This window comes from Gallinula chloropus (assembly GCF_964237585.1).
Source record: "Gallinula chloropus genome assembly, chromosome: 2".
Taxonomy (NCBI): domain Eukaryota; kingdom Metazoa; phylum Chordata; class Aves; order Gruiformes; family Rallidae; genus Gallinula; species Gallinula chloropus.
The window spans coordinates 80269633-80291880 of NC_140086.1; the positions used below are offsets into that span (position 1 = coordinate 80269633).

Sequence of the window (22248 nt, forward strand, 5' to 3'; positions counted from 1 at the left end):
AGCCACGCCGGGCAGGAAGGGCGAGCTGCCTCTTTCCGGCCAGCAGCGCCGGCCCCGCCCCTCCAGTGAGGCGCTGCCACTCCCTCCCCCTGCCGGCGCGGAGGCCCCGCAGCGCTCTCGGCCCGTGAGAGACGCGGGCTCCGCCCTCCCCGTGCCTGCGCCGCGGCGGGCCGGGCCGGGCCGGGGAGGGGAGGGAAATCGAGGGGCTCTGTCCTGCCCCCGTTTTCCTCCTGGGAACCCGCCCTCCTTCGGCCCGGGCAGCCGGGCTTTGCCGCTGGGTAGCAGCTGCGCCTTGTCAGGTCCGCGGCCGGGAGAGGCGGGGTGGTGGGCTGCTGGGTGCGAGCCGGGCAGTAACGGGGCCGGGAGTCACAGGGACTCCCCGAAAGGGGTTTGTTCTTTGGGGCTGCCCGGGGTTCGCCAGGAGAGAGTTCATTTATCTCTAGCTGCTGGTGCGGTGCCGCGTTGGGGAGTCAGGACGAGAGCAGTGCGGTAACACGGCCACGGTTTAGCTGCTGCCAAGTACTCAGGGACTGCGCAGTTGTTCATGTTGCCCTGGTAACGAGAAGGTGAGGCGAACCCAGGGAGCTGGGAGGGGACACAGCCGGGACAGGTGACCCAAACCAGCCAAGGGGGTATTCCATGCCGATTACATCACGCTCAGGGTAAAGGGGGCTGGTGTGGGGAGGAGCAGGCAGCCCCAGGACGCAGTCTGGGGACAGTCCAGCTCCGGGACGGCTCTGAGCTGTACAGCCTGAGGTGTGCAGTTCGGTGAGAAACTGCATCGTGTATCACCAGTCCTGTGTATTTTGCTGTCAAGTCCCGTTATTCTATCTCTCTCTGCAATCCCAGTAAACTGTCCTTATCCCAACGTGCGAGGTTTTGGTTGCTCTGGTTTTCTTTCACCTCCCTTTACCCTTCCCTCAATTCCCCACCCCACCCCTCCTTAAAGAGCGAGCGGCTGGGTGATGCCCAGCTCTTGGCTGGGACAAAACCCACAACAGGGGGCTTGGGTGGGGGCTCTTTCCTCTATTTTGGGAACAAACATTCAGTTGCATACGATGAAAGGTAAAAACTAACACATATTTATTAAATGGTTTTACAAACAATCAATATAATAATTCCATGTTTACAAAATAGTAACCAGGCTAAGTAAAGTGCTGCAAAATATTTTCAACGTAGACATTTTGCAATTTTCCAGTTTCTGGTGACCCGGCTGGGTGGTGGCCGCGGGCTGCGATGCTGCTCCCGTGCTGAGAGCAGCCATGGCGACTGCAGGGAATTCCTTCAGAAGGCTTAAACCGCCTGGAAAAAGCACGCAACGAACAGTGACATACTATAACGAGTATTTCTTCAGAACCTATGACTTTGGGTTATTTCCCCTCCTGCATAGAAATTTAATTTGTGTTTTTATTGTTTTCCACAAGCAAAGTGAAGAATGGTAAGTGGGTGCACAGTGTGCAGAGTACACACACACACACACACACACACACAGACAGAGCCCCGCCTGCTGGGAGTTTACGCTGCGTTTACGCTGGGCTTGACACACCTAAGGCCACCGATCAAATGGCAATCGCTCCATCTGTCACTCAGATGTACTAACACAAGGGGAAACGTTCCAAGGACGAAGGACTGGACAGCACCCACGGCCCCTTCCTTCCAGCGGGATGTGTGAAGAAACCGCCACGCAGGGGAAGGAGGGTGCCCGCCTGCACCACGCGACTGCAAAACCACACAGTGTCCTCCATGTAGCGCACACCAAACGCAGCAGGCAGGACTGACCCCAGGGCAAGACCAGCCCTGTGTTCCCTCACGGGCACTTGCTCACACATCCACACTCTGAGCTCTGCTCTCTGCACTGACTGTACAGCCTTTGGACTGGAAATTGCAAGGAAGCGGGTTTTCCATGGAACGAAAGCATGTTTCAAAGCCACGTGCTACCTCATACTTGCCTTTTTCCTGCCTGTGCATTCAGTTTTGGAAGTCAGGAAGGCGATGAGCAGTGCTTCATAGGACAGATTCTGTGGGCCGCTGTGCTGGGCATTTTTAAGTAACTGCTGTTTCGTGGCTGCTGTTCAGAATACAGCAAAACACATGTTTCTTGAGGGCTTTCCAACTGAAGGCTGTTTGGATGGGATCTCACAAAGGAGAGAAACGTTTTCATTGTGTTCTGCTGTCAAACTGCTGGCAGTGGAATGTATCATGTTCGAACAAGGCGTTTCTTACTTGTGGTTGTCAGGGAGGAGGTAATTTCCTGCAGAAAACTAAGTGTCTTGTCAGGACCTGAGGAAGAGTATTGAATGTTATGGAATCACCTCCTTCCCTTTAAACAGTGTTCAGGGCCTCGAATGTAACCAACCACCACAAGAACAGGGGAAATCAAATTCTAAAGACACTCATGCAACCAATTCTGACCCCCAACTTTAGTGATTTTGCAGGTTCAAGCTTTGTCTGAGTTTGCATTCTGGAAAAAATGAAATAAATCCAGAGTTGCAGTGGAGAAAAACTGATCTCTTTTTCTACCTTGAAACCAGAAAATGGATCATTTACAACCAGCCCAGGAAACCCCTCCAACTGCTTTTCCTTCTCGATCTAGCCTATTACTCTAGAAGAGTGCCCCTGTGTTACTTACTTTTACAACCACAGTTATGGTTCGTTAAACAACAATAAAGTGCACGCTGTTGCAATGCCACGGCTGACAGCTAGTTAGCCCATCCCAACCCATCCCTCCAGAACAGCCTGTGAAGGATGGCACAGCTCAGCTCCCTCCTGCCTCTCCTCATCCTGTGTTTCCCCTCCTGGCACCAGCGCTCCCAATACAAGGAAGCACACGTTTGGGCATCCTACAAAGTTCCATCAGAAACTTGGAAGTTGTACTCTTCTGGGTAGATTGTTCTAAACATGCAGCAAGGAAACGGCTTTTAACTTGTCTGAGAAATTTAAATGGCCTTTAGACTTACTCATTTCCCAGCAAAAAAACTTATTTTATTTCTTTTTTTTTTTTTTTCCCCAAATGGGATGGACAGTCTGGGGGAAGCTGAAAAGGAAACTCTGCAACCAGTGATGTGGAGGTGACATGGCCATATATTTTAAATCATTTCCAGAAAACTCGCTTTTAACATTAAAGATGTTGTAAAGCTGCATCTTGTGGGATCTATTATCCAGCATCCACTTACTTTGTAATGGATTTGATAATGAAGGCACAGGCTCACATTTTTACTGGTAAAGGACAGCAAACACGGTCAATAGGCGTTACTGACACAAAAGCACAAGCAACAATAAAGCTAGTGTCAAAACCTCTCAGCATCTCTCCTTTGCGCTACACTCCTTTTGGCCATCTGCCGATTTTTTCACCTCAAAAGGGAAAAAAGAAACAAAATGGAGTTAACTGTAAAACACAGGTTTACCTACACATACATGTTAGTGGAAGATTTTTATTATCTGTTGCTGTACTTTCTGAGGGTCCTAGATGACAGAATTCACCTCTTCAAATGCCAGCAAATGGAAAATCACTCGAGTAGTAGTAGCAGCTGACATGGTCCCTCAACTTTGCTAATGGTTTACATCACATTTTAAAAAAACTCCTACCTTTACTTCTTCCTATTTCTTCGATTCCTATTGCTTGGTATTACAATTCAGCTTTGTCACTGGTGAACAAAAACGCTCTAGAAAACGTTAAGTTACCTGCTTAGGATCCCATGCCACTCGCTCAGCGTGCGTGGAGTTCAAACTGGCAAATAATTTAAACAACTTTCTTTCCTTGTTTTAGAACCAAGATGCCAAGAAGAAGATTGCATGTCTTCTATAACAAATGACCTCACTGAATACATATAACTATCTTAAAATAGCCAGCTTGCAACACAACTTTTGTTGCAAGGGATGGCAGCTGTGCTGGAGGGAATAACCCCCAAACCCCACAGAATCTTGAACTGAGGAAGTGGCATCTAAAAAAAGCATTTTGTTTTGTTTTTTTTTTTAAAACCTCTAACCTCTATTCCAAACAACAACAACCCTCACCTGCTCCCAAAAAAAAGGTTGTTCTGTTCACATATTAACTCTTAAATACAAACATGTGTTGGCTGACTTCTAGGTGGGCAATACTGCCAAGGACCGGAGCCCTATCAAGGAACGCAGCGGGCGGTCTGCCAAAGAGCGTGCCACTTTACACTCTACAAGCCTAAAACAGCCAAAAACGTGGAAATGCATCACCATACCCAACATCATTCAAAGGTCTGAAGGAAGAAATCAACTTGTTTGAAAGTGTTGCACACGTATTTCAACTAGAGTGGTGCCGGTTAGTGTGTGTTGCCTATAGCAGGTGGACTACACGTGCTGCTACCTGCGGGGACTCATACTTGCCGGTGTGATTGGAGGAGGTGAGATGTAGTTCATCTCATTGCAATCTTACGCTCGCTGTGTGAATGGTTAATTATATTACATGGTTGGCAACCAAGAGTAAATAAACTGCCGATGTCCAAAATTTGGCTCAGGACCCCTAAACACATAGTTGGCAAAAAGATAAAAAAAAAACCCCTCTCCCCCAACTCTTGAGAACAACTGACCTCCAACAGTCATCTGCAACCCAACAGTGGATAGATAATTCATTTCCATGCTATTACATTGAGGTGTAACTACCAGAAACATTAAACTATCGGTATCGGCTGATATTTATCCAGTTAATTCACTCTGCATAAGGGAAATGATTACAATACATCTAAAGGGATAGTTAAAGCTTACAGCTCAGAACTCTTTTTTTTTTCTTTTTTTCTTTTTTTGCATTTGATTTTTTTTTGTGTGTGTTTTATGTTTTATTCCTTCTATTTTACCAGCTGCAGTTCCCAGGTTATTGACTTCCAAGGAGATGTGAAAGGAAGCCTGAAGACTTTTTCTTTTCCTTGGATTCTGCTTCTTGGCCTTGTGAAAGTCCCAATTCTTTCTCGATCTGCTCAAGCTCTGACTGGTCAAGCAGTTCAAAATCATCGGCTTCCTCTGTGTCTGTCTCCTCGCTCAAACTGGGCACCGCGTGCGAGGCCACTTGCTGCGCGGCCTGCAGCTGGTCTTTGATGGCCGCGGACACCGCCGCTGCGATGACATCCCCAGCAATTCCGCTCATTAAGTTAAAGGTTTGGTCACTGGTCAAAGGCAAGGAGAGCCCTGCAGTGGACGGCCTCTCTTTGCTCCGCCTGGAAGCACGATCCACCTTGGTATGTGTTTGTTCTTTGCTTTGTTTTTGCTGGATGGGCATACCGATGCTCGAGTCATCGTCGTCATTTGTTCCGGCACCATTTTCCAGAGAAGGGAATTCTGACAGATCTCTGGCAAAAGCTTCTTCGTGATCACTGGGTCGGTCAAAATCTGTCACAGGGTAAACAGAAGGAAACAGCATTAGCAAACATGAAAGCCTTCCCCTCCCCCCCAAAACAAGCCAGATGTAAAGTTGCATTTAGTAAGTTCTCCCTGAAATACATTTACTAATCCATAGTCTAGTGGTCTTCTGTACGCTTAATGCAGAGAAACTTTCTGTTACATCTAAAATAAAATGGTTTTGAGGTCATAAACCTACCACCACAAGTCACCTGGTATCAACATACCCCTGAAAGTTCTCTGGGGATAGCATCTTTTTAAAATGGTACCGAGCTGTATATGAAACAAGCCACTAGGATCTTCAGCACAGCCACATACAAGTCCTAACATCTATAATGTCACAACAGGTTTAAAGTCACGACAGTCTTCAAATGGTTTTCTTCACAGTATATATGAACTATAAATACTTAAGTGTGTAAGAATGTATTACAAGCTTTTAAAACACTTATAGATTAAAAAGAATGTTCACATGTTTAAATAAAGACATATAGCCAACGTAAAGACTTAATTTATAACTTCTTCCTTTCTTGGCCAACGCTTGTTTCAAACAGGAAACAGGCAATGGGAACTCTGCAGATGACTAGGATAGCTTTGCATTTTCAAGAGGGCAAAAAGCTGGATGTAAACAAATCAAAGGCTACGATTTTAACCATGGTGTTAATGGCATGATCCTTGCTACTGTCTGTAAAATATACTGACCACAGTGCACGGCCTGTGGAAGAGACCTCAATAAGCGTAAGGGAATATTCCCATCTAGCATTTGAATGAGAAGGTTAAAAGTCATCAGTTTGAACTTACTTTCTAGGAAAACAAGCAATGGGAGCGTTCATAAGGGCTAAGGAAATTAATCCTAAAAATGTCTGTTATGTCATTTTCTTCATTTTCTTTAGGAAAAACAGGCTGGGAAGGTGAGGAGGAAGGGTTGTGGTGCATGCAGAGTGGTGGCTCCAGGGCACAGAGCTTTGAGGGGAGATGAACCGGTCCTCGGATGTATCCCATCTGGTCTTGTGTGTGTGTCCCATTAGCTGGAATGCTCCATGGGGGAGAAGAGTGGATGTTGTTTATTTTTCACTCAGCAAGGGCTTTAATGTAGTTGTCTACATTATCCTTACAGTGAAATTGGTGAGAAAACTTGGCAGGTTAACTGTAAGGTGGGTGGAAAACTGGCTAGACTGCAAGGCTCAAAGGGCTGTTATCAGTGATACAAGGTCCAGCTGGAGACCAGTTACCAGTGGTGTCCCTCTGAAGCCAACACTGTTCAGTGTTTTTATTAATGACTTGGATAATGGGATGGAGTGCACTCCTGGCAAGTTCAGGGGCAGAAAGGAACTGCTGTGGGGCAGGTGTGTTTGATAGTCTGGAAGGCAGGGACCTCAACAGGCTGGAGGAAATGAACAGGCTGAGAAGGAACATCATGAGATTCAACAAAAGCAAATGTGAAGTCCTGCATCTGGAGTGGAATAACCTGTGCAGCAGTTGGGGGAACGAAACAGAATGCAGTTTTCAAGAAGACCTGTGGAGAGCAAATCAACAGGACACCCTTGCTGCAAGGAAGACCAACTTCATTCTGACCTATACTAGCAAAAACAAAGTAGGAAAGTCAATGGAAGGGATTTTCCCCATCTATTCAGCACCCAAACAAACACATTTGGAGTACTTTGTCCAGTTTTGACCTTTCCAGTACAAGACAAACAATGACAGACTGGAATGAGTCCCCTGGAGGGTCAGTATGATTATTAGGGCGCTGGAGAACACAACATATCAAGAGATGATACAAGAATGGGCTTTACCAGTCTTGAGAGAAGGTGGGAAAGGGAGGATCCCATAGTTGTCTTTAACTACATAATGGTATGGAGAAGATGGAGCCTATCTCTTTGTAAAGGTGCACAGTGGAAGATGAGAATGAAACAGTGAAAGCTGGAACATGGGAAAGTCCGACTCACTCTAAGAAAAACATTTTTCATCATGAAGGTGATGAAACATTGAAATACTGAATCTCTGCCCCTGGAGATGCTGAGCTACTTGAACCTGCTCTGAACAGGAGGTTAGCGGAGATGAACGACACTGGGTCATTCCAAGTTATGACTGTGTGATTATACAATGCTGTCTATTTATGACTTGAAATATTAACAAAATACTTTATTAATTTGGTCTGTATTATGTCATTAGATAATATCCCCCTATTTGTCATTTATAGTGAAATTTTCCTAGAAGAGGAGAAATGCAAGATGAACAGAGCAACAAATTCACAGATAAGCTTACACCAAACTACTGTTGTCCTTAATCTTTATTCAGGCAGAGTGCTGCTAACTGAAAGGCTGGTCTGTGAAAAGTAAGAACTTAAAAGTCTGGTCAAGATCAAGACAAGTTCTTGAGAATTTTTTTCCTAGTCTTCACATCTTCTTTAGATTTACCGCTGACTTGTCTTCATCAGCATTCTAGTAACAAAAACCTAGTAATACTTTATTTAATTGGCTGTTTAGCAATTTTTTAGTATTTACTTTTTATTCCTCAGCTTCTATACATATAGTTCCACAAAAGCATTGGTACTAACTTAAAAGGTTTAGGTGTGTTAAAGGTTTCGTGGAAGAGATAGCTGAATCTGGCACTTATGGAGTGTGTCCATTTTACACACCACTACTTATTTATTTAGACACTTACTAAGGTACTTTATTATTTTTTAGGATGAGGACAGCTCTTACACAAGATATATCCAAAACTGCATAAAACACTGGAATTCATTTTTAATTCATTCTAGGGGGAGAAAAAAAACCCACAACAAAAAAAAACCAACCCAAAAAACTTCTATCCTCAAAGTCTCTGTCATTTTCAGATGGCTTACATGACCACAGTTCACTGATGAAATAGATGAAGCTACTACATACCATCAGATGTGTCTGTCTGTGGAGAATATCCCTCGGATAAGTTAAAGGTCCCATTATCAGTCCAAGATACTTCCGATACATCTGTGTCAGACACTGACAGCTCTTTGGCAACAATGGCAGGACTGATCTAAAGATAAACAAGTCCCATGCATGGTATTCTTATACTCAAAAAATTAATACCAGAGAAAGCCAATGCTTAGATACTGAAAAAGCTTCTTGCATGTCATAGCAATATAAATTATCTCTTATTTAAGCTTTAATGGTAGAAATAGGAAAATAACCGAGTTGAAGCATCCCTCTTTTTAATAACTGAAAGCTGTGTTATATTAAAGGAACACAGAAAATTCCAGTTACTCATTCTGAAAGTAATAGCCTACTATAATGAAATCAGAATGAGCCTGAAAACACAAAATATGCATAAATGTGAAGAAATGCATAAACGTGGGTCAACCCCCCCAATATTATCTATAAGACAGTAAAAAACTCAGCTAAATAAACAAAATCATTGTCCTTTATGAATTTACCCAGCAATATTCAATTATGTCAGCTACAAAGTGATCACTGTCAAAGTCAGGCCCTATACACTGCTGATTCAGATACTGTGTAAGACTTCACAGAAACCTGAATTTTTTAAATGTCAGTGTTCTGATTATGATGGAAAATCCTTTGCCATACAATTATCCGGAACGTTAAGAGAGAAAGGAGGTATCAGAATGTTCTCATACATATCTAGAAAGGTATTTATAGATAATATACTGATTTACACGATAATATAAAAATATCAGACACGTGATTACACAAGTATCTGACAAATTACACAAGTTTTCTACAAATCTTTCTCTTTTAATGTGATAAAGATTAACGGCAATTTCACTGTTGTTAATAAAACCAGCTGCCTTTGCTATTAAATTCTAGTTAAATAATTCCACAGCCAATATCAAATCAGCACACCCTCTAGTAAGGCCAAAGAAACTATTACCTTGAAAGCCAGAAGTCACAAATGCAAAGTTAATTAGTACAAGCCTAAAGATAGAGACTGCATGACTTTTAAAGCACAGTGCTTAGTTCAGGAACACAGCCTCCTGGGCAGGTTAAAGTCTTCCACAGAAAACAGTAGTCTAGGTACCCTCCCTTATCTATATAGATTTTAAAAGCAAGTTAGGGCTGACGCAAACAGTCACCTTAGGACACAGGGCTGATATGTCTAATTCACTGTCATCTTCTGTGGGTTTTGTTTTTGCTGTTTCTGAAAGAAAAAGAAAAAAAATTATGCTACTCATGAGAGTGACCTTGAGGTTCAGTGTGCACAGTGCACGGCGCGTGGGCAGCGCAGTAAGCTTTCACCTGTTGACAGTTACACCATTTGCTGCTAAGGTGAGGGGAAAAGAGGCTGACTGAGAGGCCAGATATTTATCCAAACATATTGTGCAGCAGCTGAAGTGGGTGAGAGACTATTGCTCTGAAATAGGTTCCAACACATTCATTTACTTAGTGTCCGAAGTCTCTGTTGCTCACCATAATATAATGATCCACCTCTCAAGCCACGCTGCAGGCACACTGCACAGTTGTAGCACACTGTTAGAACAGGCAGCAGTTATCCCAGCACATCACTTTTACATGAGAACATGCAGTTTTCTAGGTAACTGTGTGTAATCTTTATTGACAAAACTTTTCTTCTTTGCACCCCATTCGCAGCATTTCTGTGCAAATCTGCATACGAAGCATCCTCTGAAATCTGCTGGGATGCTGCTCCTGGCAGATCAATGGTATCACAGATTTTGTTCCCTTCTCCTCTCTCCATCTGAGAATAGCACTCATGAACACTTTAAACCAATATAAGCTGGAAAACACAGTTGTATTATTCTTGGTTGCCTGTTTTTGCAGCTTGCTGTTCCCCCTCTTACACCAGCACCAGGGTTTGCGAACCCATCCGGTGAACCCAAGCAGGGAAGCCGGGCAGGGAACTTGTCTGGGTTGAACTACACTGGAGGGGGAGCTGCAGGAAGGAATGAATCTCCCCTCAGCCATTTTCCCAGCACTGGCTTATGAAATCTGGGAAAAAAGAGCCTGATCTTTCTGCCAGTTTCACTTAAAAGTAGAAGAGGGTGGAATAAAATGTGAAAGAAAATTTTCAGTGCATTATTCCTTACTTCCAACAACTACTGCACGATCTGTAGGAGAAGGGAATAGGTGGATGGTTCCTCTCACTGTGTGTAGGAACAGCACAGTGTATGATACTAATAACAACCTCACTGACAAAGAGCCCTACACTCACTGTTAGAAGAAATGCACGTTTCAAATCAGGTATGAAATCAACTGGTGTGATACTAAGAGGCAGGCTATCTGCATGTCATGTGGCTATCTGCAAAGGTTTAATTACCAAACCTGTGGCACACCCAGACAGCAAGCTAAAGATAACACTGTTCACCTACTTATTTTTCCTGAAATAGCTTTATTACTTAAAATCTAAACATTTCCAATGTTATACATGTTTTCAGGTGAGAGGGGTGAAATTTCATTTTAAACTGATTTGTCCTCTTTCTTGTTAAAACTTTGCTTAATTTGCAGCCACTATTCTATTGTAATTCTTAAATGCCTATTTAGAATTTGGAGAAGAGAGCAAATTCCTGTTGCTGTTTGGAGTGAAAACAAGGTGGACTTAGATGCTGGAACAGAGCTCAGCCTCTTACTGAAGCATCTGAAAGGTACTCATTTTGCGGTCTTGAGTGAGTCTCTCTCCTGGTTACATCTGTCTTACCCAGACAGAGATAAGCATGGCATACTTTACAGTGACCAGGGTTTTTTTCTGAAAACCTACAAGCAGTACATCTAACCAAGTATGATGAGAACCCTCAGTCTTGCCTTGTTTCCATCCATCAAGTGTTTTGGTTTTTTGCCACACCCAGATATCTGACATACTTTATCACTCCTTGTAAAGCGAAGGATAGTAGCCAGGTTCAAAGCAACAAGTACCTTTACACTTGGCTTCACAGGACAAACCAAACTGTCTGCAAGGCAAATAACATTTTTCTCTGCATACAGCAATATTTTACTTGGGGCTATACTTAATTACTCACCAGATCTCTCTTTTTTCTTCTGGTTGATATATTCAACTATTCCAAAATCTAGTTTCATCAGAACAGTCTTAATTTTGTTGCACACTTTCTGTCCAAATTCATTGCACTTAAGGAAGGGACATAAAAAGGCACACAATACTGTGATAAAAATAAAGACAGAGAGAGAGAAATTGCATTGAAACACTGTTTTATACGAAGTTAATTTAAAAAAATAAATTCTGTGTAAGGTAACTACTAATTTTACATAATGCAGTTAGTTATATATGAAGAAGCACTGTGAAATGCCCACATCAGACAAACTGTTAATGTCAGATCCAGGTTCTAGGAGCCATTCCTATTCATCACAAAAAATAACCACTGTGGTCATATCAAACAACACCTTCTTTACCTCTAGTAAGGCACAATTTATGATCAGAGAATCACAGAATTGTTGGAAAAAAACCTTTAAGATCAAGTCCCACTGTTAACCCAGCACTGCCACATCCCATAGCATCACATCTCTGTTGTACTGTATTTCCAGCAGATGCCTGGTAAGTTGAAGTCCCCCACAAGAACGGGTCTAGTGATTGCAGGACTTCTCCCAGCTGCTGACAGGCTATGATGTCTTCCTCTTCATCATACTTGGGCTGTCTGTAACAGACTCCCACCACGATATCTGCCTTACCCCTTACTCTTACCCATAAACACTGAGCCCTGCTGTCACCATTGTCAAGCTCTGGACAGTCAAAACACTCCCTAAAATAGAGGGCCACCTCACCACCTCTCCTTCCTTGCCTATCCCTCCTCAAGAGTTTCCAGCCATCTATCCCAGCACTCCAATTGTGCGAATTACCCTACCATGTTTCTGGAGTTTTCCCACTGCACAATGTCTTCCAGCTCCTCCTGTTTGTTGTCCACGCTGCATGCATCAGTGTAGATGCACTTCTGGTGGGCTGCTGATCCCGCCACTTTTTTGAGGGGAGAAGCCCTAATTACTATGTGACTCTTTTCTGGTGCTTCTGTGTTTTCTAATACATCAATAACCTTTGTGTCTTTGCTGCCACACAGATCTCGGTCCCCTACCTCCACTGAGACAGCAGACTGAAGGACCTCACTAGCACACCACCCCTCAGACACTGGTGTGCTGGCCCCAGGCTTCTCTTTGGTGAGCCTGGTTTTATCCCTTTCTCCCTTAAAACACAGCTTAAAGCTCTTTCAGTGAGCCCTGATAACTCCTATATAGCATTGTTATCTTCATTTTGTCTGATATGGTATCTGTCCCTGGGAAACATGACTGTGCAACATTATGCCATAATCAACAAACTGAAAACAACTTGGACTTCTGTATGACAAAAAGCATGGTCAGAACCTACAAATACATCTCCATCTATGAATATACATGTATATACATGTAAGTGTACATTAGATTTATATAAATTAAAAAATACTCCTTATACAGGGACCAAAGAAAAACCAAACCACTTACATAAATCATGATTAAAGAAGAGACTATACTCACACAGGACATAGGAGAGGACAACTCCAGGAATGTAACTTCCCAAGACAGTGAAAAACGTACATACACTGCAGACTAGTAGGCAAAACTGGCAAAAACATTAAAATTGGCCATTAATCACAGAATCACAGAATCACATATTTCCAATGTTTAAATTTTTAGATCATGTTGCAAAAGAAAAACACATGCTAGATACAATCTAGAATGCAGTGGAAAATGGAAGTTAATGTTTTATTTTTAAATTAGGAAATACTTTAATATATCCAGTGCAAATAAGCATCAAACAGCCTGTTTTGGCTAATTAGGATGTACTCCTTCCATTATAAAAATATGCTGATTTTACTCATTTACTGATAAGGTTTAACAAGATGAAATTACCAGAAATTACTTCACATTCATTACACAAAAAAAGGCTAAAGAGGAAGAAAACCCACTAACCAAAATATTACGGTGCCTCCTTTGCTGCATGCTTACAAAGGCAAAACATCCTTAAGCTGAGTACATTTCCCTCCCCTTCTGCACTGCTTTGTGAAGCTCTCTCCTCTCACATGCTGGCAAGCCTTCTCCTCTCACTTGCTGGCTGCTCCAGCAGCCCCGTAAGGACGAGGCTGAGCTGAATTTCCAGTACAGCACTGGAGTCGCGCTCTCTGCTGTGACAGAGACAAACAGCACCTGTCTCAGCTGCGCGGTGCTGAGCACTGACCTGAGCTGCTGTGAGTTTACAGAAAGAACCTTTCTGCTTTTGGAGGTGCACTGGAATAAATGGTTCATTCAAATCAATTTTGCACACAGCATCGATGCCCAATTTGCCTGTGATTACAGCAGTGAAATAATTACATGGCCTAGAGAATGAGGAAAGGAAAAAGAAAGGAAAACCTGCTGTCTGATTTAGCTTTTCTATGTCAGCATGTGAGTATCTTAACAAACAGTTACTGTGTCATGTTACTACATGATAAAATTCTGGGACTGTGTACTGATACACGTTTCCATCTACTTCCTTTAAATAAAAATTTATTTTCCTGAGCATGTAACTTCTTCTTGTGCAATTTATTCATCTTTGAAATGTATTTCATCCTACTGCTCACCTGTATTTTCAGTCTGAAGTCCTAATGAAGTGTGGCACTACTTCCAGTTTGCTAATTCTGAAGGGCCTGTTTTCATGAGAGCTTATGTGGCACAGTTAATTGCGATCAAAAAGGGAAAAAAAACCCACCTTCCTAAACTCTTTTTAAATGTTTGTATTTATATCAAGACATATACAAAATGAAATCTACTAGTTCCATGATGTACTTCTACTTTATTTATATTTTCATCTGGAAAAGAAAGCTGCTTCACTTTTGGCTAGAACTCCATAATAAAATGCTTCTTATTAGTAAAGAAGAAACATTATTCTTGGTTGTCTTTTCATGAACTGGGTTCTCCAGTAAAACAACCAACCATGGCTGTATGGAAGAAAAATTACCACAATAAAATATGATTCTATGATTGAAGGATTCTCTTGTATCATATAATAACTTGTGCATCTCTTTCTGAAAACTACAATACTTGGAAAAAAACATGTATATTTAGGAACTGTATAGTTTTTCTCCTTTTCCAAGTTTTATCAAGTTACATTTTACATTTCCTTCCTGTGGAAGAACTGGTGGGGTTCCAGCAGCTGTAAGGGGAAGGACTGTACTGCTCCAAACTTTACTGTGAGCAGCACTGCTCACAGATGATCTCCCTGTCTTCTGCACTGGAAAAAGTAAGCAGAAACTCATGACTGAGCGTATCATTATGTGCATTTTATTTTTCATTTTTTGCTTGTTTGTATTGTAAACATCGATCTCACCTTTTTATTAAACAGTATCGAACAGTATTGGTCATACCCAGAAGTGCTTACCTTGCCAGGGTTTTGTTCCTTGAAGTGGGACATTTCTTGAAGAAATGCAAATAAATTCATCAGTGTTTCTGAAATGCATTGATTTATCCTGGGTCTGTAGTCTTGCTTGGAATTGATGACTTTCCAGCTGAATAAAACAAATCCAAGAACTTTGGTTATAGCTCGTATTGGAAGTTGAAACTGCTTAAAACATTAGTTGCAAAGCTATAGCTTCTAGTGACCCAAAGGCTGCTGCTATGCTACAGAAACCAGTGCTTGTTTCCACGTATTTTATATTGGGCTCATTTCATCTTTTTACTAAAAAAAACCCCATCTGCTCAGTAGTAGCAATTTTCAATCCATGCAAGCATTACAGAAGAAATGACTGCTTATTTGTTCTACACAGAGTTCAATGCACAGCTGTTACCTAAATTAAACCACCCCAAACTTGTTTCTAATATTATTTTATCTTAAAAATATATATATACACACACCACAGTACTTTCCATTGCCACACAATGGCCATGCCTATTAACACATTTAATTACATACATGTAATACTTGTGTGTTTTCTATTTTTCGCCTTTTTTCTGCAAACTGCAATGATCCTTAACGAATTGTTATCCAACTTAGAAAAAAAAAATAAATTGATCTTGAAGTCTTGATGTTTACATTCATTTCCCTACAAAGTTTTTATTTCTCTCTGATATCAAAAGAAGTGTTTCTCAAGCTTAGCTTATAACTCTTCAGTCCTTTTAATAGAATTTTCAAAACTGTACTAAAGAATTTGCTGAAAAACATGAGAAAGAGGATGGATCTCATTTAGGACTGATCAGTTTGGACAACATCCAGTTTATATCACATCGTACAGCTCTTCGGAGTAGAATAAAGACCTACAAGAGAAAGGTTTATGAAGCAACAAACCAAAGGAAAATCTTAGGCAGGCCAGGCAACGCAAATCAAACTGGCACAGAGCAGGGATGTACCACCCTGCAAACGCTCAGTTTTACAAAGCCATCTTCCACCTCCTTCACTGCTCCCTTCACACACTTTGGATCACAGTGAACACAAGGGAGGCATAAACAATCCCCCAGTTGTTTTACTGGGATACATAATCCCTTAAATGCCCGGTGCATCACTGCATTGATAGCACCGTTTTGCCTAGGCAGATCACATTACAGGGTAAATCAAAAACTACATTATGAAACAAAGGTTCCCACACAAGGGGTAGCGTGCAGCGGTAAGGACAAACACCCACAGGCTGCCACATTAACTGCCAACTCCTATTTCCATAGTATTTCCCTTCTGTTTAGCTACTGACACACGACAAGGCCCTGTTAACAATGCTGCTTGTTCAGAATGCAAATGCTCCCTGACACTTCCCTGGGACAACTCAAATTTCAGCAAGCATCAGTAAGTGACTGATGAGATATTTGCTGTTTGAACTTTATCCCATATGAACTTAAGTGTTCAAAAGTAACATCTAATATTAGGAATAACAAGATACTTTTTTTTTTTTTAGTGCACACAATACTAAAAAAATTAAAAAATCATCTATCATCACTTGTAAAAATACCTGTAGTGATTAAAAACTTCCAAGTTAACATTATCCTTGTCAGCAGATTGCTTAGTCATTTTTACTGGCACGCACTGTAGAAGTTTAAAGCCATCACGAGCACTTGGACTTTTCTCAGCTGAAAGTTGGCTATCAGGTTGCTTTTGTATACCTTGTCAACTGTGAACACACATATAACCTACCTTTGTTGTACTGTAGTTTATTAACTATCATTTAATGTTCTTTCTTACTGATAAGGCACCATTATGTTTTAAGATACGAACTTGGTAATGTCTCTCATTTCCTGTTACAAAGAAAGCCACAAAGGTGTAAAAAGTTCAGACATATGTTGGTATTTTTGTGAGCCACTGGCAATATCAAAGCCCTTGTACAACAGTCCTGGTGTCCCCAGGCTATCAAGCCTCCTGGCTCAGGAAGTAATTTGGAGTTTTGTTCCTATAAGTGACATAGTGCATACTTAAAATTCAAGTACTGCTTTTTAATTTGCTTAAGACCTAACATTTTGCAAAACAGATGTGGATCCTTGTGTAGCAAATTTATCCCTACCAAAATAGGCTTATTTTTCCTCATAAATATTTTGCAGATTCTTTAGAAGTATTTCATCAACTTTCAGGAATGCACAAACCAGAAGTTGTTTTTTTTTTTAAAAGTGCTTTAAAAATATGTTCTCCCTCATGGTATTTTTACTTTTTCAGTTTCTAATGCAAAAGTGTAGAGTAATGTTTTTATAAGGGCACGAGTTCACACCCCACTTGCACCAAGCACTGCAACGCAAATCCTTCTAGCAAGAGCAACTTGTTTACTTACACAGCCCAAGGAGATAATGGTTGGAGGAAAATGGATTTGAATTCTGGAAATTATTTACTTGAAAGTTACACATATAATTGCATTGAAGTGCAAGAGGTGTATTGATTTTTCCTAGAAAGATAAGCTGCTGACTTCCTTCTCTCTGGTGAGCTGAGGCTGTGTGCTGATGCTGCACTGAAAGGGAAGTGATCTCTTACACGGCAGCAAGCAAGACATGCTAACATAGCACTGAAGGGACGGTTATTAAGAGGGCCAAATAGCCTAAATTAGGCAGAAGTTTTGAGCAGTGAATCATAATAGCATGTAAAATAGTGTGGTCCACACTGTTTATTAAATTACAGCATCAAACAAAAGGGAAGGTGGGGGATTGCATTATTAGCTCAGATTTCTGGTCACAGATTAGGTAACAAAACTAGGCACTGTATATAAAACTCAGTAACTGTATATATAAATGTTTGTTTCACTTTGTTTTCCATCTAAGAAAATCTCTATTTATAAATTTTCAGATCCAAAAGAAATGTCACTTCTATTTGACAAACAATGACAAAAGGAGCAAGTGAACTTCCAGATCCGACGACTGAGGAAAAAGGACACTGAACTTCAGTTCTCCTTCAACTCTTTTTAAGTGACACTTCAGCCAAACCCCAGAAAAGGTGCCTGACATATAATTCAGCAAGGTCTAAAGCTGCTTTTTCTTGCAATTATAATTCTTGCTCTCATTTCTCCTAAACACACAGGATAAGAGGATTCGGAACGTCTGCTGAGTTGTACACTCTGGTCCAGCTGCTGGACCCACATGTAAGTGTATCTAAGCCAGGAATAAGCCGCCTTCTCCCATGTACATGGTAGTCACTTTTATTCCACCTGGGAACGTCAGGTACCTTCTTTTCCGTCGGGAGGCAGGCATGCTGGCTGCCTGCAAGCAGCTTTCTGGCGTACAGAAGCCACCCCCTTCCCTGACTTTCCGAGACCTAGTCTGAGCGGTTCCGGCTTTGTCGCAAGGTCAGGAACGGTTTGGATCAAAAATGCCTCGCTGCACCCACATGGAGAAACCCGAGCCCTCTCCCTGCCCGCACTTAACTCCTGTGCAGCACCCTCGCCGCCGCGAGGTGGTGACACGGGGACACCGGTCCCAGCGCACGGTTCGGCATCCGTCCCAAACGGAACACAAATAGCGCGCTCGGGGGGTTCGCACCCACCCTGTCCTTTGCGGTGCCGAGAGCAGAACAGGACGTGAAGAAAAGCTACCCCTTGAAGCACGGCGTAAAGCGATCCTCACGGGTCCCTCCCAGCCCGGGATATTCTCTGGTCGTGATTCTCAAGTTCAAAGCCCAAGCTGCTGCCCGGCTCCTGACTTTACTGTGGCACAGCGCTTATGGTACTGCAGCATCCCCAGTTTCCTCTTACATTTCGAACCTTCAGGGTGAGGGTACTTCCCCTCCCCTCTGAGAAAAAAACCCACAACCATAACCAATTTTAAATAGTGCACCTGAAATTCATAAAATCAGAATCTCGTGTCTTGGACGTGGTGACTTCTGCCAGTCAGAGGAGACTGCACACGTATTTGCCAGCCACGCATGGCCCTGCTTGCAGGTACCTGCCTCTGACACAGGATATACATAAAAGCATTAAATAACTCAGAACAGGAGGGGAGGGATTAGCAACGTTACATGGACCTTTTGTCTGCCTCCCATCCACAGCAGTGATTTCAGTTTCCATCTCTCTGATACTCAGTGGCTTGAGATCAGTAGCATGCAAGAGTCTGGTCTTAGGAGAGCTTCAGTTTTTATGGACAGGCAGCTCTCCTTAGAGAAAGCTGCTTCCAGCTTTTGTAAAGTGTTCTGCAGCATTGGTAATACCTATTTCAAGAGTTGCCTCTTTATTCTAGAGTTGGAAACTATAACAGCACCCTGAATTATAAAATAATTTTACAGACTTTACTTCTTTATTTAAAGCTGTTGACAATCAAAGTGGAACCTCGTGGAAGCAAAGAGAGAGAAAAGGGGTAGGTCTGATGCCTACTACCAAAACTGAGCTCTGAAATACATACCACGATTGTAGACAGGTGGCTTACTAACTTTAAGCTAATTGCAAAAACAGGGAGGGGGGAGATAAAAGTACATTCTACAATAATAATGCAAACTATTTTCATTTATGCTAACCACCAAGACAATACAGATTCAAGAGGAGGAGATGCAACAAGGCATGCTAGGATAACTAATAACAATTCAAACCAAATGTGTGATTATGCAGAAAAAGGGCACATTTGGAGGGAAAGTTCTCTTGAGCTGCTTCTGCTGGTTGTTAATAACGCTTTCTTTTCCCAAGTTTAAAAGATGCTGAAAGCATGAGCTGCAGTGCTGACAAAAAGTATTGCTAGATGCTTTGTTCCCATGGTCCACATGTGGTGCACTGACAAAGAACAAGCCAAGAAGGAAGAGTGGATGATACAGGTGTGCTTCAAAACATTACAAACCCATTATTAAGCTTGCTCTGCGACAGAATACTTGGCAGTTTCTTGTAGACACCTTTGTCAGCCATACTTTTCTATTTTACAAGGAACATCAGGGACTCTTTTGAAGGCTTACTCTGATCTGGGGAAACTAAAGGTCTAACAAAGTCAGCTTGCTGATCTTCCGCGTGACAATCAGATGCACATGCTGCTGCTTCTTTTTACACCTGCCAACAACTGCCAGCCCTGGTAACATCTGTCCCTCCCACCCCTGTTCCCTGGAGCATCAGTGTTACCCAGGGGCCAGAGGGTCAGAACAAGGAGGGGGCAGAAACAGATCCTGGCAAAGGGGAAGAGAGAGGTAAAGGAGGTACAATGCATAGTTGTACGTACACAAAGATAGAGAGGTTATGCCAAGCCCTTGTAGAAAAAGAGAAAAACATTAAACCCCCGTTAAATCAAAAGCTGACAGACACGTAATGATGCATGATCTACACAAATACATTTCTCAATGGTCACATTTAAAGACAAAAAGGAAAAAAAGGAAGATATGATGAACATGGATTGCATGACTATGACATCAGTCAACTAAGAACATAAAAAACTACTTCAGTGTAACAGACAGCTGGTGAGTATTCAAGGAGCATCTCCTCCAAAGCTCAAGAGCAATCCATCCCAACAAAGAGGAAGTCAGGCAAAAACACCCAGAGACCGGCATGGATGAACAAGGAGCTCCTGGGCAAACCCAAACACAAAAAGGAAGCCTACAGAAGGTGGAAGCAAGGGCAGGTACCCTAGGAGGAATACAGAGAAGTTGTGCAAGCAGCTAGGGATCAGGTTAGGAAAGCTGAAGCCGTGATAAAATGACACCTGGCCAAGGACATCAAAGGCAACAAGGTATACCAGTGACAAAAAGATAATGAGAAAAAATGTGGGCCCCCTCCAGAAGGAAACAGGAGACCTGGTTACCCAGAATATGGAGAAGGCTGGGGTACTCCACGACTGTTTTTTTGCTCAGTCTTCACCAGCAAGGGCTCTAGACACACCACCCAAATCTCAGAAGGCAAAGGCATGGACTGGGAGAATGAAGAAAGAACTGACCACTGCAGGAGAAAATGAAGTTCAAGAACATCTAAGGCAGCTGAAGGTGCACAAGGCCATGGGAGCTGATGAGATGCATCCACAAGCCCTTAGGAAAATGGAAGATGAAGTGGCTAAGCCACTCTCCCATCATATTTCAGAAGTCACAGCGGTTGAGAGAAGTTCCCACTACCTGGAAATGGGGAAACATAACCCCCATTTTTGAAAAGGGAAAAAAAGAAGACCTTGGGAACTCCCAAGTCCCAGGGAGCTCCCAAGCCAGTGTCGCCTTGTGCCCAGCAAGATCATGGAGCAGATCCTCCTGGAAACTATGCTCAGGACATGAAAAGTAAGGAAATAATTTGTGACAACCAACACAGCTTCACTAAAGGGCAAACTTTGCCTAAAATTTTGGTGGCCTCCTATGATGGGATTAGCAGTGTTGGTGAATAAGAGAAGTGCAATTGGACTCTGTCCCACATGACATCTCTAACTTGGAGAGACGTGGATTTGACAGGTGGACCGCTCAGTGGATAAGGAACTGGGGCTGGATGGTCACACTCAAAAGAGTTTTAGTCAATGGCTGAATGACCATGTGGAGATCAGTGATGGGTGATGTTCCACAGGGGTCGGTATTGGGACCAGCACTGATCAACATCTTTATTAGAGACATGGACAGTGGGGTAGAGTGCACCCTCAGCAAACCTGCCAATACCACAAAGCTGTGTGGTGCAGGTGACACGCAGGAGGGCAGGGATGCCATCCAGATGGACCTTGACAGGCTTGAGAGTTGAGCCTGTGCAAACCACATAAAGTTCAACAAGGCCAAATCCAAGGTCCTGCACATGGGTTAGTGCAATTCCAAGCACAAGTACAGGCTGAGTGGAGAATGGATTGAGAACAGCCCCGAGGAGAAGGGCTTGGGGATGTTGATTGATGAACAGCTTGACGTGAGCCAGCAGTGCACGCTTGCAGCCCAGAAAGCCAACTGTGTCCTGGGCTAAATCAAAAACAGTGTGACCAGCAGGTCAAGGGAGGCGATTCTGCCCCTCTGCTCTGCTCTGCTCTGGTGACCCCCCACCTGGAGTACTGCACCCAGCTCTGGGGTCCCTGCACATGGCAGGAGGGGTCGAAACCAGGTGATCTTTAAGATCCCTTCCAACTAAAACCATTCTGTGATAGTATTTGTGGAGTTTCTCACAGTACCTCAATAAACTACTTCTATACGAACCCTATAATTCCTGCCAGAACAGATTTTGGAACTCCTGTCAAGATGCTCCTTTGGAGATAGGAGCAGCCAACCACCTCTGAACACCCTGGGTGCATGATACAGAAAGAATAAAATGCTACGCTCCCATCACTTATTCTGAGTTTGATAAACAATACTTTTATTCAAAAACTACTGTCAGTGAGACTGAGGGTATTCAGAGACAGAATTACTTACTTATATCCTTCTGACTGCCTGCTGCATCATTTCTAAAACTGAGCAGATGCACAAACTGTTACCTAGTAGCTGAAAAAAAAAACGAACCCCACAACACCCTCCCTCCCAGATGCTTCAACCCATCACGGTCACAAACTCTGGCCAGTGACATTACATTCTCTAAAAATGACTGATGGTGTCATGCTCTCATTTTGTACCTAGACATCTGTT

At 42.7% G+C, this 22248-nt stretch overlaps 1 protein-coding gene across 2 annotated transcripts in view; it reads right to left on the bottom strand.

Moving 5' to 3' along the window:
* Positions 1-1061: 1061 nt before the first annotated feature.
* Positions 1062-22248, bottom strand: part of RETREG1 (reticulophagy regulator 1) — a gene marked incomplete at its 5' end in the record, with an annotated part of 72200 nt that continues 51013 nt past the window's right edge. For both annotated transcript variants that reach the window (XM_084260529.1, XM_084260530.1), the window contains 6 exons: positions 1062-5352; positions 8247-8373; positions 9428-9492; positions 11324-11461; positions 12822-12906; positions 14701-14827. In XM_084260529.1, the coding sequence (XP_084116655.1) occupies positions 4841-5352; positions 8247-8373; positions 9428-9492; positions 11324-11461; positions 12822-12906; positions 14701-14827 (1054 nt within the window). In that variant the 3' untranslated portion in view covers positions 1062-4840. The remainder of the gene's footprint in view (positions 5353-8246; positions 8374-9427; positions 9493-11323; positions 11462-12821; positions 12907-14700; positions 14828-22248) is intronic.